The 21,393-nt window shown below is 39.4% G+C and overlaps 1 protein-coding gene across 5 annotated transcripts in view; it reads left to right on the top strand.

The window, feature by feature from the left end:
* Nucleotides 1-21,393, top strand: part of SH3RF1 (SH3 domain containing ring finger 1) — a 179,375-nt gene that overhangs the window by 107,575 nt on the left and 50,407 nt on the right. For all 5 annotated transcript variants that reach the window (XM_045880157.3, XM_045880156.3, XM_064585269.1 and 2 more), the window contains 2 exons: nucleotides 5,222-5,497; nucleotides 6,313-6,408. In XM_045880157.3, the coding sequence (XP_045736113.2) occupies nucleotides 5,222-5,497; nucleotides 6,313-6,408 (372 nt within the window). The remainder of the gene's footprint in view (nucleotides 1-5,221; nucleotides 5,498-6,312; nucleotides 6,409-21,393) is intronic.

The following is a 21,393-nucleotide window of genomic DNA, read 5'->3' as shown; positions in this document are numbered from 1 at the left end:
GATTAAATAAATGATTATGTATTATCACTTGTTTAAGTAACAGTGAGAATACTGCCCAGGGAAAGCTGCTACTTTGTCTCCTCTCCTTTTAACCTTGGGTTTTTGTTTGGTTGGTTTTTTTCTCCGTCCACCCTTCCCCTAAACCATTAATATTATTAAAACAACAAGGCTGAAAGCTATAACTGGCTGATTGCCGTTTAGTCATGAGTCAGGATAGAAACTCCGTAAGGGCTTATGGGTTGGGTTGTAGGAGCCGAGGGTGAGGAGAAGGAGCAGATAAGAGTGTATGGAGTGTAAGCAGGAGCTGGATGCACAGGGCACAAAACCGGCCTCAGTCAGCCCACTTTCTGAGGCAGGTTGGAACCGGAACCACGTCAGGAGTAGAGGAGAAGGACAGGCAGCCTGCAAAGAGTCTACTTAAGGAGAAAGCTGGAGAAAATGAGCATGCAAGAGGACAGTGAAACAGTAAAATAAGGAAAAAAGACAAGAAAAGTGAATGAAGAAAACATGTATTTCTTCATTTTTGTTTATTCACAACTGCCATCCTCGAAGTGCTGGTAGATATGATTACAGTTAGTCTGATGAGAAGATTTTATGTGACAAACTTGGGGTCGATAGCAGATAGTAGCTTAAGAAAGTGATCACCAGATAAAATGCCCCAGTACAGTGCTCTTCACAAATAAATTTTAAAGGAAAGAACGAATAAAAAGATGGGCTATCATGGGATTATGGGATTCTCAGTCTCTACTGCTTTGGAAAAATAACTTGTAATACTGGATGTTTGCTATATTGAAATTGAAATATTTCAAGTGATGGTCCAATAATATTTGAGTAATAATCCAACCTAGACATCTTGAGAGTAATACTTAAGACTTATTAACTATTAAAAAATCAGTATTATTATGAAATACTGTTGGTACATTCTGATAGATTTTCACTTTGTAGGGAAAAGCCAACATGTATTTTGTTGTACAAAGGACAGTTTGTTTATTTACTTATAAAAATATTTATTCATTTGAGAAAGAGAGAGAGAGGGAGAGATATCGAGAGAAAGCATGAGCAGGTGGGGAGAGGGAGAAGCAGGCTCCCTGCTGAGCAGGAACCCCAATGCAGGGCTCCATCCCAGGACCCTGAGATCATGATCTGAACTGAAGGCAGATGCTTAATTGACTGAGCCACCCAGGCACCCCTACAAAGGACATTTAAAAAAATCCTTTTCTGAACCCATTTTGCTACTTATTACTCTGTGTGTAGTACTTCCTATTATTGTAATTTCATTGTGCTTCAGTTCTTCTGGAAAGTTTTTGAAAGTCAAGTAGAAATCAGCCATAGTTTGTGCCCATTTAGATATAACTAAATTATTAAATTGCACACACTGTGGTGCTGTTCCTACGGCAAGAGTATCTTCCAGATACTCTTTTTAGTAGGTCATTGAATCTTTTTTACTTTATGGAGCGGTAAGAAATGCATGAAGAGATTTGAATTTAAGGAGGCTGTCTTGCATGTATATCTGGGCATTGGCATTTAGAGTCTATAAAATAAATTGGCAGTGAATGTTTTATTTACCCGTCAGAATCTCAGCTACATCATCAAGTAGTACTTTGCCAGATATATTGGAATACACTTGATGATACAAAAATGGAGTGTAGAGTGTTTAATCAAAAATATTTGTGTGCAGGTCTCATAAGGATTTTAATGTCATTTAAATATCTGTATACATAATGTAGAAGCAAAATTACTTGAAGAGTAAAACTGGCCAACTGTCATATTTATTCCTTTTTATATGAGCAAAGTAGTCCCTATTTGTTGAAATGTATTTCAGATTAAGAATTGTTATAATAGCTCACCTGTCTAAATTGCCAAGGTTTTTGATAAAGGTGGCAGCATGAATGACAGCTGCAAACCCAAGGTTAGACTGCAGAGTCAATTTCTCTCTGGCTTTCTCTCCTTTTAAGCCTCCTTTTCATGTGTAGCCAAGTGAAATGTAAGCTCTGCGGATCCTCAGGGGCCTTGGCCTGATGAGAGGGTACAGAAGAAAGGCAGCAGTTTGGAAAGCCTGCCGAAGGCACGGAGGGCAAAGGGCCCAGGCGATGACATGACTCCCAGACCTTTCTAAGGAGATGAATGAGAAGGCAGTGCCTCCGTGGGCCCCGGATGTATTTTACCCACAAAAGAAGTCCAAGGCTATCAAACCAATTGTTTTGGCTTTATCCTTCAGATGTTGCAAAAGGAAAATGCATTCTTTTATGGCTCTTCCAAGTCGTTTGACCATTTATCCTTAATCATCTGCAGTCTGTGTGGGAATAAGCCTTTAAAAGATCACTGAACTTTGCTTGATTTGAAATCAGAGTAGAATTCATTTTATTTAATGTGGGAAACCTTCATTTGAGAAACTTGACACAAACTGGCTTTTTAGCCTCTTAGAATTTAATTGAAAAAGAACACCATAGAAAAACACAGCCAGATGCACAAATGTCTGCTCGTGGATTAGATTGCCATAAGCTTTATGATTCTTTCTCTGTGGTTATTGATCATTGAAATAGCCTTAGCAGTCAAGATTTAGCAAATCAGTGTGAATTAATAATTTTAGGTTGCAGTCTCAGAGATGTGACTAGGCTAACCATAATGTATATCACTGTTTTAAGTTTTATCCTTGCCATTCATTGTATTAAGAATGTGTGATGATTTTAGGAATATTTAACAGATTTGCTTTGCTGGAAAAGTTAATAAGTTCATTGGGCCACTGGTGTGTGGAAGTGATCTGTGAAGAAATAAATTCCTTCAGTTCCCACATAAGCATGTCACAAAAGAACCATACTGTGTTTTTTGGGGAATTTTACAGATCTCTTCAAGGAGCAGTTCAGAGTGGTTTCTAAGAGTGCTAAATGTGTATCTTAGTGCATGGATTTGGCTGGCATGGATTTGGACAGAGTGGGCCAAACAGAGCTAATTGAGGTGGGGGGAAAAATCGAGAGAACAGGCCATAATGGTGAATAGAGTTATTTGTCACCGAGTTTGTAATAGGATTTTCAATTAATTCATGCAGGCTTCCAATGCCTTACATTAGCCCTGTCAAGATGAACTACAGCCACATCTAAAATGCCATCCCCTATTAAACCGTGCATGTCAGTGAATTTGTAATTTCTTCTGTTGAACCAGAAGATGAATGGATTTCACTTAGAAAACAAATGTGTGCTTCAGAAATGCACATTTCGAAATCCCAATACTTCCTAGGAGGAACATTCTTTGCATTGCTATACAGTGAATATGTATTAAAAATGTAATTGCTATGTGAATTCATCCAAAAGGAAAAGCATCCAGCTGCATAGAGACGAATACATTTTCAGGTGCCGTGTTTCACTGGTGAGCAAGGCTTTTCATACTGGGCAGTGATGATGATGATAATAGTTCACGCATGTAGCACTTCCTAACTGCTGGGCCTTTTGTAGTGGTTTACATACATTAACTCACTAAATCCTCACAACAAGCCAGACAAAGAAATTGAGGCACAGAGAGGTTAGCTTTCTCAAGGTCACACAGCTAGTAAGTGGCTGAGCTGGGATTCAAACCCAGGCATTCTGGCTTCTGGAGTCTGTATTTCCAACCCTTACCTGAAACTCCCTGATCATGGTCCCATCAGCTATGTTCCAAGAGTTGGTTTATTATAGTACTTGTCAGTTCTCTGTCTCTGGCTCGATCACTCTTGCCCTCTTTCATAGTGATATTTGTTTCTGTGTTTATTTACTGTTATTTCCTCAAACCTATCTTGGGAAATATTGTTATATTATGATAACCAGACTTCCAGAAATAGGTAATAAAGTAGAGTGTGCAGTGAGGCATCTCTGTGAGAGTAGACAAAAATTAGAATCATTCCACAGAGTTGGACACTGAAGGGGATATAACTAAAGTTCACAGGATTGTGAGGCACCAGAGTTCCTGATGGACATTTCCCTTCTGCAGAAACCAAAGGGCACAGCAGAATTGTTTATAAGATTAGGTCATGGCCGGATAACAGGAGTCATGCCTTCATAGGCAAGATCTTAAGGCAGGGTCCAAAAGTCAGAGGGCACATGAGGGTTGTCAGAACTTCTGGAAGGCTCAGCTCCTGCCTCCTCGGGATATTGGCCTCTCGAGCAGCCCTCATTAACCAAACACAACATCACATGGATCAAGCCAACACAAGATGACTGCCAATAGCATTTTGAGAGCCAAGAATTGGCTATTCCTCTTAAGCCAAACAAAAATATTTAACAAAAAAAGTTTGGCTTAGGAGTAGGCCAGACTCTAAATCTCTGACTAGAAACCAAAGTAATTTTTTTTTTAATTTGACAGAGAGAGAGACAGCGAGAGAAGGAACACAAGCAGGGGCAGTGGGAGAGGGAGAAGCAGGCTTCCCGCAGAGCGGGGAGCCCGATGCGGGACTCGATCCCAGGACCCTGGGATCATGACCTGAGCCGAAGGCAGATGCTTAATGACTGAGCCACCCAGGCACCCCCAAAGTAATTTTTAAAAACTATATTATGAATTTCTGTTGCCTCTGGGGTATAAAACTTCGATCCATTTTTTGGGGGGCTTGGGGAGATGGAAGAGCCCAGGGAGAGGGCAGTACTATGAGTAGGGCTTCCTATTTACTTCATTAGAAAGATTAGGCTGTAAAAAATTTTTCAAGTAGTTTAGGCCTGTGCTTTGCACATAGCTGTCAGCCTGACCCCATTCTGTCCATTTTCTACTCTCATGCCTGACACTTGCTTCTTACCATGGCCATCTGTATTTCAAACCTGTGAGGGCTTGTCATTGCCTGATGGACATAGCAGTTGAACCTCTTTACATGTTATTCAAGACCCTCCATGAGTTAGCTTTTGCCTACTTCTACACTTTATATTCCATAATTCCTCTCCATGAACACTGCGTTCTTTATAAAACTCCAGTCCCTTTGCACAGCATGCTCGTGTCTTTGCTGGTGCTGTCCCCTCTGCTTTGAATGCCTCACTTTTCTCTTTTATTCTTCCACTCCAGCTTTGCCTGGCTAACTCCTGTGTTTCCTTGAAGACTTGGCTCATGTGTCATCACTTCCTCCCGGAGGGGTTTCATTTTCCCACCCACTAAACTCCAGAGACCTGCATGCTATGTCGAGTTGATTTTGACTAAAAATTATAATACAGTTAAATTTTCAGACATTTTTGGACCATCCTTTAATTAAAAACTCATCTTTTTCCTTAAGGGTATACCTCAGTTACCTTGTGCCAAAGCGTTGTACAACTACGAAGGGAAAGAGCCTGGAGACCTTAAATTCAGCAAAGGTGACATCATCATTTTGCGGCGACAAGTGGATGAAAATTGGTATCATGGGGAAGTCAACGGGATCCATGGCTTTTTCCCCACAAATTTTGTGCAGATTATCAAACCGTTACCTCAGCCCCCACCTCAGTGCAAAGCACTTTATGACTTTGAAGTGAAAGACAAGGAAGCAGACAAAGATTGCCTTCCATTTGCAAAGGTAAATTTAGAATGAGATTTTCTGTTTGTCAACTCTTCCTTCGGACCTGGATACACAGGAATATGGCTTGTATTTCCTTTTGTAAAAAGATAAAATAGTTTTAGTATTTCACTGTGCTTTTAAAAATACCTGGAAGCAGTTTTCTTAAAGTCATAAAAAAATAATTTTGTGCATAGGCTGTTCTTATATGAAAGATAATTTTGGTTGATGTTCTGTGTGTTATCATTTTCATATTTAGAGCCTAAATGTAATTCTAAGCCACTTTACAGGATGTGTGTGCCACTCAGGGATTTTAATTTACTGAATTATGAATAACAAAATGAAACATCATTATTTCCTTATTTTATACATAAATTTCTCTGCTGAAAGCACACAGGAGTATATCTACTGAATTGATAAAACGCTTTAGAACTTTAAGTAGATAAACACAATACTGTTTTTTTTTAAAAAGAAAAGCAGTAGGATATGCATTTAAATGGGCATTTGGTATATTATCAGAGAGAACATGAGAAGAGCCTGAGAATCAATCTAAAACAGAAGCTCAAGAGCCTGGGATGGGTAGCATTTGAAGTTGTAAAAAGCAGCGAGCCCCTGTATAGAGGGAGTACATAGTTTTACAACTGTCTGAAAGGACCAACTGTTTGATTGATAATGGCCACTTAGTTTGTGACAACATTGGATTCATGTACTAAAGACATGTTATAGCATTTTAATTCATGTACTCTTAAAACTTGGGTGGCCCCTTTATTGAAAAGGAAAATTAAATGACGAGCTTAACGTGGGATCAAGTAGACTAATGTTTGCTCTTTCTTCAGGATGATGTTCTGACTGTGATCCGTAGAGTGGATGAAAACTGGGCCGAAGGAATGCTGGCAGACAAAATAGGAATATTTCCAATTTCATATGTTGAGGTAAGTTAATCTGTAGAAAATTCAATCCTGGTAGTACTCAGCTTAGTAAACAAATCTTACTTATGCATTTTGGGTATTAAGATGTCCTCCCAGGGGCATCTGGCTGGCTCAGTCGGTAGAGCATGCGACTCTTAATCTCAAGGTCATTGGGCGTGGAGCCTACTTAAAAAAAAATTTTTTTTAGTTAAAATTTTTTTAAATTAAAAAAGAAGCCCTCACAATCATTTTGCAATATATACACAGAGCAAATCATTAGGTTGTACACCTTAAACAAATACAATGTTATATGTCAATTATATCACAATAAAACTGGGGTTAAAAAAAAAAAAAGACAAAAACCCAGCCTACAGAAGAAGGAGGAGGAGGAGGAGGAAGAGGAAGAGGAGGAGGAGAAGAAGAAGAAATCGTCTTCACCACACAAAGCACCAGGAATGCCCTGTTCCAGATCACTGGATGGATTAGGAAGAATTGCTCTATCCTGCCTACAATTACTGAAGACTCTGAAGTGTTTGAAACTCTTCACTGTGTCCCCCTGCTAAAAGCATTCCTGTGTCTTGTTAAATGTTACTGTATGCTTCCTATCAGTACCTATATTGTTTCCAGGTGTTCTATTCCATTTGCCAACTTTGGGAACAGAAGGTTGATAAGTTCTGAGTAAGGTGGGAGGTGAGTGTATGATTGTTTACTTATTTCTTTTCATTATCTGCCACATCATCAGAACTAGAACGGTGATTTGCAGAGTAGGCCTCTAATAAACATGACGTAAAAGAATGAATATTCCCCCATGTTATACCAGCAATACCTTAGTCCCTCCCCTCCCCTCCTCCCTTTTTAATCAGCTTTACTCAGGAAGGTTATGGCCAGCCTGATTCAGTGAAGTCTTTATAGAGAGTATGGTTCTGTTATTTTAAAGAATAACACAAATTAAAAATGAAATAGGATGTTACAATTTATTGTAACATTACATTATAAGCCTGCACTACATCATATGTCATAAGTATTCATGTCCTTTAGTCATAAGAATTTCTTGCTGAAAACAAATTGAAGGCATTTTTAAAGAATGAAACACAGTGCAAACAACGATACAAAGTTAGCTGAGGTCACAGAAGGATTCTAGAAGAAGTGAGTTCTTCGTGGATGTCTGTGTGATGGATAAATAAACGCTAACCAAGAGTAATAGAAAAGGTGCATTTTTATGGCAAGGAGAACATCCATGCAGGAAGACTGGCATGTGCAAGAGCCAAAAAGTAAGAGACAACAGGTGGTTTGGGGAAATTAAAAGTAATTCTGTCGTTTAAGATATCAAAGCATGTATCTTAAGCATGTAAAAAAGAAAAACCTCCATTACTTATTTTTCCATCTTTTTATCTGAGGCATTTGTTTTGGCATGATTTTGAAAACTAAAATGACAAATCCTGTCATTGTAGTTAAAGTTTTCATTAAAAATCAGTTTGACTACCGTACGCCCATGGAAAAATAATTCAAACCATGTATGAGCCTAGATTTTTATCCATATGTTCCTATTTATTGAAACATTTTTTTCTCCTTTGAAAGTAAACAACAGAAGAAAAATTCCTAACTCTCGGGCAATCCTTCCTGTATATTATTTTTATATTCTAGCTGTGGGTCATGGAAAATTACAAGCATTTCCAAGTATTTGAATAGTTACACTGAAAAGCATGGGTAAGCACGAGATTAGTAATGAAAGCTTGTCTTTACTTGTTAGGTATTATCAATATTACATGCCAATACTTGGTTTGTGATGCATGAAAAAGGATTGCTATACTTTTTTGTTATTGAGCAGGTGTAGAATTGTGCAGATAGGCGTAAAAGATCCACCCCTGGCAAATCCAGAGTCATTTTGAGTCACTCAGGTCATTAGGATTATTTATTCTAACTTAAGTTGGAAAGATAAACTTCTGCCCAAGTGGAAGGTATTTTCATTCTTCTGCCTCCTTTCTTTCAAATGAGTATTTTTCTCATTTGAACCAGAATTTTGCCAGTTGAGACGGGATAAACAAATCATCTATCTCTAAGAGACTATGAACACTTCTTTGATGTCAGGCCATCAGATTGAAGTTTCTGGTAGGAGCAGAGCATCTGGGGATTAGTAACACCTGGTTTAGCCTTCAGGGGAATTGGGGGGCGGATTTCGATAGCAACCTATCAAAATTCAACTATTTAAATAAAGTATAGACTGTGTTACAAGCAATCTTAGATGGGGTAAAGCTAACTCTAAGGAATCAAAAACTGAGCCTTTTTCCTGAAATGGTCTTTCTCTTGCTCCGACCCATTTAGGGTCCAGACTAGCCCCAGTATAAAAACAGGCTGTGTTACAAAAGGCCAGGTGTAAAACATTCTCGTGTATCTTACAAATGTACATTTAAGTCTCCATGATTGTTAGGTGCTTCTGCTTTTTTCACAGTGCTCCAAAAACTGTTACCTTCCCCCCTCCCCCAGATGTTCTGGGAGGATCAAATGTATAACCTCTTTTGAAGGGTCTGGCACTGCTGTGTTTTATGCATAGTGGTTTGGAGCTCAGATTAGACTGTAACCCAGAATAGGGCAGAGCATAGTAATGATCAAATAAAAGAATCTCACTACTACATAAAATGAAAGAAATGAGTTCAGAATTGAATTCTGAGTCTCAGAGTGACATCTTTGATCTCCACAGGCCTGTCGGCAGAAGCGGGAACTCCCCCTCAGCTCCTGCTGGTTGGCTTTGCTAATGGAAATGCTCAAGGAACGTGGTTGTGGCAGAAACCCTACACAGAATGGGCTTAGGGATAGGATTGTGGACCTGGAGTAGAATCACGGGGTCAGGGGTTCAGCTGTGGAATTAGGGGGTGGGATAAATTGAAAGGAGCTGAGTATTAGAGGTGGGTAAAGAGAATTGAGTGGGAGGATTGAGACATCGAGAAATAGAAATGCTGCTGGAATAGTTTACCCTTCCTTCTTGTCTTCTTTCTCTTTCTCTTCTCCCTTAACATCCCATAACTGTGTAGTACAATCTGCACCTATATTGGAATAAGGTAATAAAACTGTGGTCTGGTATAGCCACAAACAAATGACCTTTTATTAAAGTACAAAATTCTTCACGGTTTGAACAGAGTGGGAGGCTCTGGTTAAGGAGAATGAGTAGGGCAAAGAATGGCTGTATAAGTGGCCTTGATTTCTTCCCTTGGAGCCTTTGTTTAGGCTCCTAAGATTGAGGTTGAGCCATAGAGGTTGTGGATTCTCTTCTGCTTAGACAGGATCTGCCTAGACTTGAGCAAGCTGGAAATTTGGAAGGGGCAGGGGTTTCTTAGGGAAATCTGGGGAATTCTTGAAGACACCATGCCAGGATATGTATAAAAGGGTGTATTTGTCAAGGACTGAATGCAGTATAAAAAAGAAATCAGTAGCTTTCTTCTTTATTTGTTCAAAAATACCACTCTTCTGCAAAATAGGATGGAAGACTTGAACAATGTCATTAATTCAGAGCTGAGTCATTCAAGTTTAGCAGTCGTTTGAACAAGTATGACATGATTCTTAGCAAGCAAAAAAGTTTGAATGAAGTAAATGCTAAATATGGGATTTGGGGTGTTCTCAACCATTGTGCATTGTAGGTTCTGGTGAACTATACATTTTTATTAATTTTATCATTTTATTTTGATTCTTAGTCATTCATTGCAAATATCACTTGCCCAGTTTTTTTTAACAGCAACAAAAAAATTATTTAGCAACCTGCTCCTCTGCTATATAGATGTAATATAAAAATAAGCATTCCTTATGTGCAGATGTAATGAAGTAGGTATAGCCCAATAGACAACTATGCTTACTCCTTAATTACTGCCAGAAAGAAGGGCTATGTTTCTCATTTTTTAGATCTCTGTCACTTCTTCTGACAGACTTTTCCTCACCACCTTATCTAAAGTAGTTCCTCCTTTGCCAGTTGCTTTACCTTCCACACCTGGTGGTGTGATTGTGAGGAAGAACTTGGACTCTGAATCCAGACGGCTGGGATTCAAGTCTTTGCTCTACCACTAAGTGTCTAAGTGACTTTGGTCCTCGTCTCTTCATTTGTACGATAGAACTACTTCATACGGTGGGTTAATTCCAACGATACTTAAAAGCAGCGCTGTAGTGCCTAGTCAGGGCTGTTTAAGTGATAGCTATGATTATTATCCCCATTGTTATTATTCCTTTATAGCATTTTATATTCTCTTCAACTATTTTGAGTTACTTGTTGATGTGGTTACTGTCTCCCTGCCCCTATCAGGAAGTGAGCTCCTAAGGGTAGCACCTTATCTTCTTTCTGGTTTACCTTGGTCCCTTGAGGTCCTTGTATAGCACCTGCCCATTATAGGCTCTCAATAAATATTAGCTCTAAGAATGAATGAACAACCTAACAACCTTTAGAGTGAAAGGTTTTAAACCAAAACCAGACTGGTTTCTAGATGTTGACAAGTTTTACATTTTTCAGCTAATACTCCCATCTTTCACTACCTAGGCATCTAGTTCATCATTGATTTATCTTAGTGTTATTTCAGGAAGTTCCATTTCTCAACGCCTAAAAGGTCTGTTGTGTGACCTTAGTGAGATTTTTTTTTCTTTTTAATTAATGAGGTTGGGTGAGTATTTGGTTGTGCCTACTTTAGAATTTTTCCAGACCAAATAATGGTAACCGTATTCTGTGGATTAGATCTTGAAGCCTTTACTGATTATTTATCTCTAATATACAGATGACTCCCTAGTACTTTCTGAGATGAATTTTCACCTGCTTAGGATTATTCCTTTGGCTCCCTTGAGGAGAGCTGGGTGACCTTATTGTCAACGTTCTTCATTTTTTAAAATAACATTATTGGGTTATAAGTGCTATACAATAAGCTACACATATTTAAAGTATACAATTTGATGAGCTGTTATTTGCTGTTTTCAACTTTTAGGAGAAAACCACAGGCAAATCTTGGGAGATGTTTCCGTGGCTAGGGAAGAGAATTAAGTGCTCTCAGCCTTAACAGGGAAAAATCATATGTGCCGGTCTCAGAAAACACAAGTGGCCTTAAGGATAGGAGTGCTAGCTTTCTCTTCTGCAGATTCAGGGAATTGGGAGGTATCATCTGTGCTCCAGGAAATAAGAGGTAGAGATTTAGGTACATAGTTGGAAGTTGCCAAGGTGACTGACCCTTGAAGGAACTCAGAATAGCAATAACTTTCTTAACCTAAAGCCTTTGCTCCAGAGAATAATAAGAGCAGAAGACCAAAATAATAGTCTTTTTTATTAGAGAGAGATAGAGAAAGGAGAGAGGGGAATGCGGGGAGGGGCAGAGGGAGAGGGAAAGAGAGAATCTTTTTTTTTTTTTTAAAGATTTTATTTATTTATTTGACAGAGAGATAGCGAGACCAGGAACACAAGCAGGGAGAGTGGGAGAGGAAGAAGCAGGCTTCCTGCCGAGCAGGGAGCCCAGTGTGGGACTCGATCCCAGGACCCTGGGATCATGACCTGAGCCGAAGGCAGACACTGAACGACTGAGCCACCCAGGCGCCCGGGAAAGAGAGAATCTTAAGTAGTCTCCAGACCCAGTGCGTGAGCCCAACCTGGGGCTCGATCTCACAACCCTAAGATCATGACCTGAACCAAAATAGAGTCAGGCGCTTAACAGACTGAGCCACCTAGGTACCTCCAAAATAGTAGTTCTTGATTATTAATCTTGACTTAATAATCAGAGTTGATTGAGCAGTTTAAGAAAATATTGTATCTGTCTTTTTCAGTGTATTCTTTTCTTTTAAAATTACAAAGTAAAATGTTCAATTAGTTGAAAAAATTTTTTTTAGATTTTATTTATTTATTTGACAGAGAGAGAGAAAACAAGGAGGGAGAGCTGCAGGCAGAGGGAGAGGGAGAAGCAGGGAGGGCTCAGCAGGGAGCCCAATGCCGGGCTCAATCTCAGGACCTTGAGATCATGATCTGAGCTGAAGGCAGATGCTTAACTGACTGAGCCACTCAGGCACCCCTGAAATCATTTTTAATAAAAGACATGTAGGAAAATTGGGGGGAGGTTGGAGAAAATAACTATATTGCTTCACATCCAAATTTCCCCTTTAATTCTGAAGTAAATTAATTTTTATAAAAGAAACTTAGAGAAACTGTTGGGAAGTCAGAGAGGAAGAATTACTATGTTGCTTACCACACTTCTTCCTTCAGTTCTGAAGTAAATTAATTTTTACAAATGAAATTTAGAGATATTGTTGAGAAATCAATAAGGGAGAATTCTGTTGCTTAGCATCATACTTTTGTCAATAGAGAAATGCAGCAAGACTGAAGGGCACACCAGAGGCTTTTATTTGGGGTCTGAGAACTGCAATTCAAGAGACACAGATTCGAGGAGGAATTGAAAATGTGTTCCAAAGTGGGGAGAAAAGAGAAGGGCTTTTAAATGCAAGAGGGGATTTCCAGGAAAGCCACATAAATTGTTTGTCAAGATTTATGATTGGTGCTGACAGGTTGAAGCTATTCTTATCTGTACATGATTGGTTGCTAAGGGCTATCACTAAGCAAAAAGTCCATTTGTAAGTAAAAGAAAAAAGTTCATTCCTCTTGAAACGGCAGAGTTGCAGCTGGTGCCCCAGGACGCTTGTGGTTTGGCAGTGACCTGTATTTTAAAGCTTACCTTTTCTTTCAGGTGGGGACATGCAATAAGCCTTGCTTCCTTAATGGCCTCCTGGCTCCATTTTAAATAGCTCTCCTAGCGAGCCTGACTCCATTTTGATGCTTCTTTCACATTTCTCCCCTTTGATTGAGATCTTTCCTTGGAAAGATTTGGTGATTAGCTAGTAGGTCATCCAACATTAGTATAGACATCCTCAGCTCTAGGAAGGCTCATTCTTAGAAAGTCACATCCCACAGAGGAAGGAAAGTAGAGGTAGGGTGATTGGTATGTTTGAGGAGAGCTTATGACCACATTTGCACAACAGGGAGGTTTTCAGGAGACAAGGCTTAGGCATTGTTCTCACTTGAGCAGGTTATCAAATTTATGATAGGAGTATCAAGAAGTCCAAGTGAGTAGGCTTGGCCTATCGTTTGGAGTTTTCGAGCAATAATTTTGGTTTCCTGAATCATGGTACAACATTGAGAAAGGCAAAGAGTTAATAGTTGCACTAAAACAAAGAATGGATAGATTAATAAAACAATGAGTAATATTATTTGTCGTCCCTTTCTTAGGATGGTCCCCATCCCAGTTGGAAACCAGCTGAATAAATATGGAAATCTAAGGTTAAACCAGCTTCTTATTCCAGGGGAATGAGTTCCTTTTAGGGATTTGGTGAGTTTGAAAAGCTTAGTTGAATCCAGGTGCAACAGGAGGTGTTTGTGATAGCACAGACCCCTCCTTGGGTATTCAATAGGTAGTCTAAAGCTATGTGGTTGTCAGGGACCACCCAGGAAGGAAAATCTAAAGATTTCTTTTGAGCCCTAATGACTCTAGCAGTTGATCTGCCCATTTTTTTTATAGTTTGGGATAGGTGTCATATCATGTATTTGTTCCATGCAGTTCCTATCCCAGCCAGGAGCGAAAAATTCCACCAAACTGGGCTGTTTCTGAAGGGTTGACCCCTCCAGCGAGGTCACAGGCTTGGGAGTGGCCACACCTGTTGTCCTCATATACAGAGGGATCTTCATCAGGGTAATCCTCAATTATATTAAGGATTCTCTTTTGTCTTGCTGGTTTCTGGGAACCTTGAGTTATTCATTTAAGAATTGTGAGTGGAGTTGTTAAATAACCCAGGAGACATTGTCCAGGGAGTCTTCAACTATCTAAACAATCGAATGTCTATGGTTTATTTTTATATGCACAGACAAATATGTGTCCTGAAGGTACACAAAGTACACCTGCCAGTGTCTGGTTATTTATAGATTCGTTTACCAGTATGGAAGAGGGCATATGATCAAACCAGGGATCTGTATGTAGGTTAATGTAATTATTTTTTCAGGCATTGAGTGGTTTGTTTGTCCAGCCTGTAGATCTCATTTCTAGTTGGGAAAAGGTGTTAAACAGAGGGCCAGGGCAAGATATACTAGGAAGATATTTATTGTTGAGTGAAACCATTGATAAAGGAGAGTTCATGGATATTATAGGTACTTCTTCAGATAGGAGGAACCTCAAAGCATGGGGGATTTGTTTTGCCTGGCAGCAAAACTATTTTGACACGGTAAGTGGAGCTTGAAGGTGTTGTTTGATTTATGGTGCAATTCAGAAGGGATGAAAAATTATTGACAGGTATAACAAAGGGATCAGCTGTTTTACCATGGTTGGTAAGGGGCTGATGATGACATATCCAGCAATCAGATAAGTTTCTTGCTTTGGCCATAGTATGGGATAACCAAATAAGGGTACTTTTATGCCAAGTTTCCCTGTTGGCTGAGGACAAAATGAGTAGGATTAGGGGAATCATCTTTGGATATAGTAAAATCAGAACTCTTTAAATAGAGTTAAACAATTGAAACCAGGAGGAATAAGAAGAAATTAAGCAGAGTGCAGTTATTGCTGTAAAAAGGAGTAGGATACCAAATATTTCATGAATGTTCATTGGCTAAAGAGTTTAATATACAGGCCTGGTCCAGATTCTTGGAAAGCAGTCTACACCAGGTGTCATTTGCTTCTAATCCTGGCTGGGTGGTCTTCAAGGTGGTCTTGTGTTCTCTGGAGACTTTTAATTTGAGGTCCCCAAAGGCTGGGCATGACCATTCAGGAGTTGATGCCCTTTTAAAATTAATCCATGAGTCAATACCCTTGAGTTTAGCATCACAAGGATTGGTTAATAATTTGGTATGGTCCTTTCTATTGGAGCTGTAAGGTATCTTCGTGGAGATGATGTTTCCAATAAACATAATCACCAAGTTGGAGGTCATGGTAATGTATGTCTTTTTCTCCTGGGAGCATGCTGTGAAAAGATTGCTCTATGAGCTATATGTTAATTTTGAGGGCTTTTATGAGTTCCTTGCAGTAGATTAAAAGGTCTTCTTTTAACAAAAGTGGTTTGTACATTCCATCATCTAGCCTCATAGGTCTGCCAGTGATCATTTCAAAGAGTGACAACCTGCTTTTTCCTGTAGGTGTGGACCTAAAGTTGAGCGGCTCTTTAAAGGATTCTGTGCGTCTTGCCAGTTGATTTTTTATAATCCTATCTGTACATTCCACCAGTCCTGAGGACTGGGGTTGGTAAGCTCACAATGAAAGTGTAGGATGGGCCAGATTTTACAGATTGAATTACCTGACCAGTGAAATGGAAACCTCTGTCATTATGGAGCTCTAAGGGAATTCCCCAAGCAAAAATACTTTTTTTCTAGTAATATTTTGCCTACTGATGAGGCTGTGGCTCTGTAGCATGGAAATGCTTCTACCCAATGAGAAAATATACAGATGATTACCCGTACAAATTTGTATCCCTAAGAAGGCAGCAACTGGATGAAGTCTATTTGCCATAAAACAAAGGGACCTGAGGGTAAGGGAAAATGTCCCATAGAGGTATGAATGAGTTTTCTAGGGTTATGTTTTGGACAAATTTGACATTTCTGGTATACTTGGGAAGGAGATTTGAGATATGGCTTCCAATAGTACTGTTTTCCCCATAAGATCATTATGTCAGTGTTCCAATCAGTTAAGTCATGGGTATATTTATTGTTAATACAGGGAGGACTGGCCATCCATTTGGACCTACCCATAAATTGTTTTTTGGTTTATTTTATTTTTTAAAAAAAGATTTACTTATTTATTTGAGAGAGAGAGCACAAGCAGAGGGGGAGAGGGAGAAGTGGGCTCCCTCCTTCCCAGGGCCCTGGGATCATGACCTGAGCCGAAGGCAGACACTTAACGACTGAGCCACCCAGGCACCCCGCTTTTTGTTTTAAATTTGCATCCTTGTTCAACACATTTTTTCTTATTTTGTTGGGCAGCTAAATGTGCTGTTAGAAGTCCATCATATCAATAAAGGACTCAGCCAAGGTTAAGGATGTCCTGATTATATTAGGGGGTGAATTGAGGGCTGCTCTCTTGGCAGCTGCATCAGCCAGATGCTTTCTCTTACTTTCTTCTGTATTTGCCATGGAGTGTGTAGGAGTTTTTATAGGCTAGAAGTTTAGCTAATTGAATGGCTTCTTAAAGGTTTAAAACACAAGTGCTATTTATTTTTTATCTTTTGTCCAGAGGAGGTCAGAAAACCTCTTTGTTTCCAAAGTATTACAAAGTCATGGGTAACACCAAAGGCATATTGACTGACCGTATAAATATTGGCAGTTTTATTTTGACTAAGACACAAGCTCAAGCTAATGCGTGAAGTTCTGCCTGTTGGGTGGAAGTTGCTTGGAGCATTGAGTCAGCTTCAGTTGTTCCATTTAAGGAAACAATTATGTAACCAGCCTGATACTGACTTGTTTCATCTTTTAGGTAGGATCCATCAGGAAACCAAATTAATTCAGTATTTTCAAGAGGGGTTTCCTATAAATCAATTCAAGGAGTCAGCAGTTGGTCTGTCAATGTCAATCATGAGGAAGTTCATTTGTAGGCAAAGGAAGAATAGCAGTGTTTCATGTATTATAGCGAGCAATAGTAACATACAAAGGGGATAGTAAAAAAATTTCATAGGAGGTTAGTCTGCTTGTGGATAGATGTTGAGTGTGATGGGACTTAAGGAGGGCTTCCGCCCAGTGAGGTGTATGTAGTCAGTGGTGAACTACTATTTCTTCTACATGTGGTAAAAGGTTAGTTGGCAGCAATTGCTTGCATGCATGGAAGGAAGCCTTTGGCCACTGGGTCTAGTTGTTGACTATAGTACCCAATGGGTCAGTGCTGGCCTCCATGTCATTGAATTAAAATGCCCACTGCATTTCTCTCTTTTATGAACAAAAAGGAAGAAGTGTAATCAATAGTTAGGATGCCACAGGGCAGGAAGGTTGTGTAGGCTGCTCTTTATCTTATTAAAGGCTTTCTGTGATCCTGCTGCCCATGTAAAGGTCTCTGCTTGGTCAGCTTATGAAGGGAATATAAAGGCTGAGCCATAGCAGAGAAATTTAGAATACAATTTCTACAATATCCTACCAACCCTAAAAATCCTCTGAGTTGTCTTTGGAAAAGTCAAGATAGCTTGAATTCTGTTGGGATCCAGAGAAGGCTATGGTTAGTGATCAAATGTCCCAGACACTTAACTTGGGATTTACAGAATTGAAGGTTTTCTTGAGATACTTTGTGTCCCCTTTTTTTGCTAGTTCTTGAAGGAGGTGGAGACTGTTTTTGAGAGATGCCTCTCCAGAAATTGAACACAGGAGAAGTCATGTACATATTGTAGAAGGGAAGACTGATATGGAAACTCTTTATTGGTGATGTCTGTCTTTAAGTTTTGAGAAAGTAGGTTGGACTCTCAGTGTAACCCTGAGACATTACTGTCCAAGTGTGTTGTTGTCCTCTCAAATGAAAGCAAATAGGAACTGGCTTCTGGAATTGATACGAATACTGAAAAGGGCACTACAGAAATATATAACTGTAAAGAATTTACTTTCTGGTGGTATGGCTTAGAGCAAGGTGGGAGGATTAGGCACAACTGGGTGTGGAGGTATAACTGTGTTGCTTATTGCTCTCAGATCTTGGACAAACCTCCATCCCCTTCCATGAGGTTTTTGGACAGGATAGGAGTGTTTCAAGGACTTGTATGAGAAACAGTGAGACTTTGCTTAACATATTCCTCAATAATGGGCTTAATTCCTTGAGTAGCCTCTGCATTTAATTGGTGAATATTAGGCAGGGGCTTATTTTCATCAATTTATATTTTTATTGGTAGTACATAATGAATGCAGCCAATATCAGTCACATTTTTAGACCATAATTCAGGTAGAATGAGGACTGAGTGTGGCTCCAGTGTCTCTTAGAGCTTTAGTTACCTGATTGCCAATGGGTAAGTCTGTTTTCCCCAGGGAGTTAGTCAAAAGCATGGGGGAAATCCCCTTTTGATCCTTGGAGCATGCCTATTGTTGGGAGTATTTAGGTTGGAATCCCTGGGAGGAATTACGGTTTCAGAGGCTATTGGTCTTATAGGAGCCTCTTACGTGGTAAACAAAACTTTTTCCAGTGTCTGGGCTTTTTACAGTAGTAGCAGATGCCTTTAAGGGATGGCTTGCCTGGTAGATTTTGGAAGGCAAGTTTGGTTGTTAAGTGTTGTGTTTGTAAGATCACTATTTGGGTGGCTTGAATCTGGGTACTTAAAACTTGGGTGGCTTTTTTCTTTGGATCATCTGGCTAATTGTTCAGGCAGGTTGACTAGCCTGTGAGGAGCCATAGTGGCTCAGTTAAGCTGCTTAGGTTAAACAAGTGTGCTTAGTTAGTTCTTCATTGAACCTGTTCAGGAAGGTTGAGTTAAAAAGGGTGGACATTTCATAATTAATTGAATCTAGACAAGAATACTGTTTTTAGATTCTTTCAGGGAGAGTAATCATAAATATCTTCATTAGGTTTTGAGTACATTGTTGAATCTTTTTCCAATCAATAGTTTTAGGAAAAAGTTTAGGAATCTCATTATAAAGTTTTTTTGCTAGTTTGAGAACATTCGATTGGTCACTTGCTCTCCACTTACTGAAATTCTCAAGAGGATTTTTCTAATTTACTATGTCCATCCATTCTTTAGCTCTACCGTCACCAATGAGCATGTGAATCAGTTGATAAAGACTGGAGTAACCTAGCTGTTGAGTTTGCATCGCTAGGTTAAATTCCTTCGCAAAGCTTATAGGATTATATTTAGGATCCGGGAACTCTTTAGTAATAGCTCGGAGTTCTGGTTTTGTCCAAGGAGTAGAGGTCACAGATGGGGGGTCCCTGAACCACCTTCATTCGGTTTAACCTTAAAGGGAGTGGCAAAAGCTGGTGGCTCAGGATCTGAGTCATTATTGCAAGGAAGTTCAGCTAGTGAAGGATAGAGAGGTGGTGGGCAAGCAGGAAGAGGAACAGAGGGAATACAAGCAGAGATGACAGATGAGCCTTTGGAAGACTCCTCCAGGTTAGAAAGTCTCTGAGACAGCTCAGAATTAGCCTTGGTTAATTTCAAGTTAGGATTCTGCAAGGAAGCAGTTTTGGAAGTAATTATGCATTTAGAGGCCTTGAAATATCAATGAAAATAAGCTTCCCACTTAGGCTGTTTTATCTTAAGCCTCTTTCAGTTGGCTGCACAGATAAACCAATTTAGGAATTTCAGAAGAGCCCCAGTAGGCCAGTTCAATTGTAAGTTATCCTGAGTAATAGCCAGTCAGCATGACAAACATTTGCAGGACAAAGTTCCATAGTTTTTATATATAAAACCAGCAAGAGTTCCAGAAAGAGACTGAGCGACCCATTTTAACAGACTGTGTGCTCACCAGAGACAAAACAGGAAATCTTACAAAGGCTGGCAACATAGGACACCCAAACAGAGCCTGAACCTCAACTGAGTTGGGAGGTTCTGGACCAAGAGGACTATTACTGCAACCCGAAAACACTGAGGAGATGACAGAGCACAGTGGACTCTTGCAGGGCATTGAAAATGTATTTTGAAGTGGGGAGAAAAGAAGAGGGCTTAGGCAAAGTGAGGATTTCCAATAGAGCCACAAAAATTGTCAGGAATTATAATTGATGCTGAAAAACTGAAGCTATTCTTATGTCTATATGATGAGTTGCTAAAGGCTATCACTAAGCAAAAGGTCTAAAAGAAAAAAGTTCATTTCTCTTGAAATGGCAGAGTTGCAGCTGATGCTCTAGGATGCTTATGGTTTGGCAGTGACCTATATTTTAAAGTTCATCTTTTTTTTCAGGTGGGGATATGCACAAGCCTTGCTTCCTTAATGGCATCCTGGCTCCATTTTAAATAGCTCTCCTAGCAGTACCTGCTTCGTTTTGATGTTTCCTTCACACTTTTAATTTTTAATTCTGATAACAGAACACATTGCAGTAATACCTTTTTTTTTTTTTTTTTTTTTAGCACTGTGGGCTCTGTCTCATTGTGCATGTTTTCTTATCAGCTTGATACAATAATTGTTGTCTAGGAAAAAAACAAAAACAAAAATAATTGTTGCCTTTTGTTCTGCCACAATGATAGAGGGAAAAATGAGCACTGGTTTCTGAATTTCTAAAGGCAAAAGAGGGTCTCCTCTGGAGTCCAAGAAGAACTGCTTAATATAGATGGCTAGAGGCAACTTAACTAGACTCAGTCTGACAAAGAGGCCTTTAAATTAGATAAAGAACTTAATATTTAAGACAGTTTATGCTCCATCTATTATTCAGCAGCCTCTTTCTAATTTAAGAGTTTCATTTTTGTTTTCTATCAGGAAAACACTCAGGGAGCTGAGATTCTAAAGATCGGTTAATGTTTATTGAATTCTCACTGCATAAATGGACGGTTTCCAGTACTCTGAGTAGCTTTAAAGAACATAAAAATGCAGGTCTCCTGTAGTGCCTTCATCAGAGGCTGAGGATGACCAACTCATGTCTAACATCCACAATGATTCCGCATGGGACCCTTAAATTATTAGGCTGGCCACATCCCCCTAGACATGCCCAGGGCCCTCACTAAGTTGATCTACTGATTGTTCTTGGAAAGCATGCCTTAGAATTGCTGCTTCACAGCTCATCTGGGATATTTCTTTGTTCCAACTATCTGTAGAAAGTTGACCCTTTCTTCAAGGTCCAGATGAATACTGTCATTTCTCTTGAAGTCCTTCTTTTCTAATTCTCCTCTGCAGAAATAGAACAGAACACAACAGCCTCCTTGTTTTGAACTTCTATGGTACTCAGTTCGTACCATTATAGATAGGGCACATGCTAAGAGTATAATTACATGTGTAGATGATTTACTGTTTTCCTGTGTCCTTGGGAGCCACATCTTACATAAAGAATATTTTTAATGATTTTATTTCAGTAATATAATCACATTGTGGAAAAGTTGGAAACAAATAACTCTTAGTCCCATCACATATAATTTTGATATACCTTT

Source organism: Mirounga angustirostris, unplaced genomic scaffold, assembly GCF_029215605.1.
Source record: "Mirounga angustirostris isolate CCGP_5_RB_7025 unplaced genomic scaffold, mMirAng1.0.hap1 SCAF_2, whole genome shotgun sequence".
Taxonomy (NCBI): Eukaryota; Metazoa; Chordata; class Mammalia; order Carnivora; family Phocidae; genus Mirounga; species Mirounga angustirostris.
Note: the sequence above shows the minus strand (reverse complement) of the source record. Positions and strands in the feature narration are given on the sequence as shown.